Here is a 4332-nt window from a genome sequence, read left to right as displayed (position 1 = left end):
AGGCCGCGCAGGAAGACCAAAACGCTGATGAAAAAGGACAAGTACAGCCTGCCAGGCAGTCTGATGCCCGGCGCGACCAGCTCGCCCGTGCAGTCGGTCGGTCGCGACATGTACGGACAGATGAACGGGTACATGCCCAATGGCTACCCGATGATGCACGACCCGACCGCCTACCAGCAGCACGCACTCAGCGGACAAATGGCAGCGGCAAATGGCGGCCTCTATCACAGGTACGACATGGCGGCGGCGGCGCAGATGCACGCCGCTCAGCCGACGTCGGCCGGCTCGTACATGAACAGCGGCAGCAGTTATATGTACTCGTCGCCCTACTCGTCCATGCAGAGCTCGCAGATGCAGCAGTCTGCGGCCGGCTCCGTGAAGAACGAACCCGGTCCCATCAGCAGCTCGGCGGCTGCGGCCGCTGCCATGGAGGCCAGAGGCAGGGGCCACGTCGCGCAGGGCGACCTCCGCGAGATGATCAGTATGTATCTACCTGGTGACGCAAACGATCCCAATGCTCAGCATAGACTGCAAATGCAAGGGCATTACCAAAGCCTCGGACAGGGCACGGTCGGCACTGTTCCGCTCACGCATATGTAAATACACGTCTGGCCGGTTTTAATATTTACGGAAACGAAACGAAGAGCGCTCCGGCGCCGCTCACGACGGTGTGTATGCGCGTCGCACGCGTGAGGCGTCGCATGAGAGACGACGACGACGACGCGACGACGTGGTGTGTCCGTGTGTGATGTGTGATGTGCGTGCTGTGTATGTGACGGCCGGTACGGCGGCCGTCGTGCGTCGTGTCGGAAACCGGAATCCGGACCAACGGAACCCGGACCCGGACTGTTCTCCGCGCGTTTCTCGGACTCCGTAAAAAAAAACCACGGCCCGCTAACTCTGTACAGCTGTGACGTACGCGGCGACGTACGGTGCACGTAGACGCGTGAGTCTAGCAAGACTTCAACCGAGCTGACTGTCCGGCGAGGGGCGGTGCTGACTGACTGACCACTACCGCTACTGCGGCCGGCGACAGCAACCTTGGTCAAGGGTGAGTCTGGCAGACTACAATGCTTCAATCGACTTGGCCATTGATTAGACGGCCATAGTGCATCAATGTGCACAATGATGGATTTTTCTCTAAACCCTGATGTTGTGTAAATATTATATGAAGTTTTGAGACATTTTGTAATAAGGTAATCGACGTTATTTAATCATTCCTTGGTTAGGACAGAGTGTATATTGATGTAGCATTGAGCTTAAAGGCATGCAATTCACAAGGAAGCAGCATGAACCGTACGTGTTCTGTGTAAAGTCGGGTTTAACGCATAAATATCTCGTTTGAATGCGCGTGACGTTTGCCGTATATATAAATATAAATATAAATATAATATTATTCTCAACCGTCATATCACTGCTAGACGCAGTTTTTGAAAAAACTTATTTATAGTTGCACTTAATTCTTTACCAGTCATGTTTTACTTATACTTATAGTATAATAGAATCTCATGTTTTGAAAAGATGTTCTTTACGAAAAATTTGGCAATTTAGTTTGTCGTGTATTTGGTTTATTTTTCCTATATCAGTGTTCATCGTATACCGTGTCGTAAGCTTTGGTCTATTGAGTTGTACATATAGTGCACCAAAATTATATATGTTAATCCAAATCAGCGTGTTTCGTTTTGAAGCATTTAGGAAATAAATTAAGATCTGTTTTAAAATATCTCGCTGTTATTATTTCATGCTTATCGAACCTCATTGGGTTTTCGTTACGGTGTCATCGATTAACGCATAGTAGACAATATTTCGTCAGTGCATTCCTTCGCGAAATATAAATATGAACCACACACACATCATATTATATATTATGATATGAGAAGTATATAATATGTTTTTTTTGTAGATTATCTACCTATCGGTCTATCTATCTATCTATCTATTTTTTTATTTATCTTTATATATATCTACATCTCTCGCGCTCTCTCTCTCTCTCTCTCTCTCTCTCTCTCTCTCTCTCTCTTCTATAAGCGAATTGATTCTCTCCATCTCTATTCGTCAGATAAGCGTACTGCACATTCGTTGGGTGTATATTTAGGTTTACTAACAAACACTTTAAAATAGAAACAAATGTAAAAATAGTATTGCTAACACAGCCCAACTCATTAACAACGGTTAACCATGACTTTCAGCTCTGGTTTATGAAAAAAAATCACGGTTATATATTTACAATTTTATTTACAGATTCTAAGCTGGTATTATGTACGACGTGTGCTACGCTAACGTGAATCAGGCGACCGTATAAACTGTAATATCCTCATCAGAATAATGCATAATGCCTATCGGAAATATATTACAAATATTTCACAGTGATGCGCCAGCTGCTATTTCAAACAAATTACAACCTTATTACTACGAGTGCAGTCCCTACATTTAAAGCAGCACCGATGACAGGGGCGATTAAATATCTACATGCTACGCGCTGTACGCACATAGATTTCAAACGCTTTCACAAACAACGTCTAACGATGAGCTGTCAGGCCTATTATTTTAGTTGCACTCGCCCGTGTATTTTCTCAAGGACTTACGGGTGTTAGTGGCTGCGCGAGAGATCGTGAGAGATTGAGGTTTTTCTGGTTTTCCGTTTATAAAACAACAAACCAGTTTACGGCGTCCATCAGGCATTGCGAACGTGTATGGCCGTGTAAGACATGGCACCGGCCCTTGGCCATCCTTGCCGTAGTGCCTGGTAGAAGTGAATGCAAGCAAGCCTGCGTTAAAGTACGATATTAATGCGTACCGCTCGCTGCCACGATTATTAACACTAAACATCTAACGTTGATATGAGTTAAAACAACATGTATCTAATAATAATAATATATATATATATATATATATATATATATACTACTCGCGTTAATTATAACACATCGGCAACGTTGACTATCTTTTCATTAGCGATATGCATGAAAAAAACCACGTCGACTCGGTGATTTTGCCATCGCCTAGTTGCCTGACGACAGTTCATTGGCTTCAACCTACTTCTGTCGCAGTAGCAGCCAATCAAGCATTGTTGGGTAATAGATAGGAGATGAGTTCGTTCCTGTTGTAGCGAATGACCGCCCACGGCGGTATCTGCTAAAATCACCCGAAAATAGGCCACCAATGTGAGGCTGGCCTCTCGAATCCCTGTGGAGAGAATTCGCAACGTAATTACGTGGCAGTCGTTGGGCGCGAATAAAAGTGACTGCGCTGAAATAGGAGAAGAGAAAAACGAGACGTGTTACAGCGGCGTGCGTGTGTGCAGAGGACGCAGTGTGCATCAGCGAGCGAGCGCTGTGAGTGTACGTACACGCGCGCACATGCACGCACGCACACCTGCACGCGCACATGCACACGCTCGGAAACACATATATACGCACACACAAACAAACATACACACACACACACACACACACACACACACACACACACACACGTGCGCACGCGTACACACATAGAGAGTGAGAGAGATGGGGGAGGCAGACAGGTAGGCAGAGAGACAAATAGACAGACAAACAGACAGAGGGACGGACAGACAGACAAACGCAAATAAATAAACAAAAAACAAACACGCGCACGTGCGCACACCCCCACCCCGCTTTCTCCATTTCGCACGCACGCACACATGTATACGCATCGACATACTCACCCAGTAGTATAAGCATATCAGTGCGACACTTTATATATTTATTTCACGAAGCCTGGCGAGTGCAGTTACACAATCACGCGTCGCTTGTGGGTCGAACACGCCTGCTAATTTATTGAAACGCGAGCAAGTATTTGTATAAATTAGGACATTTATTTAGTTTCAATTCGCCGCCGGGTTGAGAGAAACCCCGTAAAGAGCATTAAATGCGTGGCAATCTGCATTGACAAATAACTAGTCGGTGTTACTTTAACTCACTTCAACTAATTCTACTTTGCCAGTCGATCAAATAATGTCAGGACGGCAAATACACTGCCATGCAAAAATATTTCTAAATATTTAATTCATGAAATGCGAGTAAAATTGTTTGCTCGGCGTCACTATATGTGTAATTATAGAACCGAGCGCCTGGAACATTCACAGACCTACCCCACGACAAAGACACTAAATTACTTCGTTGAAGTTTGACGCAACATTTGTTGGAGCCATCAGTATGGAATATATATATATATAGCGCATATTGCAATCTTACAGCGCTATATTGTGGGTTATTATCGTCTCGCATGCTTGTGTATTATGATACATTTATATTCCGATAAATATTCATAATTCTCTCGAAATTGGACCACAATTGTGCGTGTGCGAGT

At 45.0% G+C, this 4332-nt stretch overlaps 1 protein-coding gene across 1 annotated transcript in view; it reads left to right on the top strand.

Annotated features, from left to right (window-relative positions):
* The window catches only part of LOC106813097 (transcription factor Sox-3-like), a 2271-nt gene extending 548 nt beyond the window's left edge, over positions 1–1723 (top strand). The window contains exon 1 of the mRNA XM_014817155.1: positions 1–1723. This exon is cut by the window's left edge and continues 548 nt beyond it. Within this exon, the coding sequence (XP_014672641.1) occupies positions 1–600 (600 nt within the window). The 3' untranslated portion in view covers positions 601–1723.
* The last annotated feature ends 2609 nt before the right edge of the window (positions 1724–4332 follow it).

This window comes from Priapulus caudatus, unplaced genomic scaffold (genome assembly GCF_000485595.1).
Source record: "Priapulus caudatus unplaced genomic scaffold, Priapulus_caudatus-5.0.1 Scaffold22, whole genome shotgun sequence".
Classification (NCBI taxonomy): domain Eukaryota; kingdom Metazoa; phylum Priapulida; class Priapulimorpha; order Priapulimorphida; family Priapulidae; genus Priapulus; species Priapulus caudatus.
Note: the sequence above shows the minus strand (reverse complement) of the source record. Positions and strands in the feature narration are given on the sequence as shown.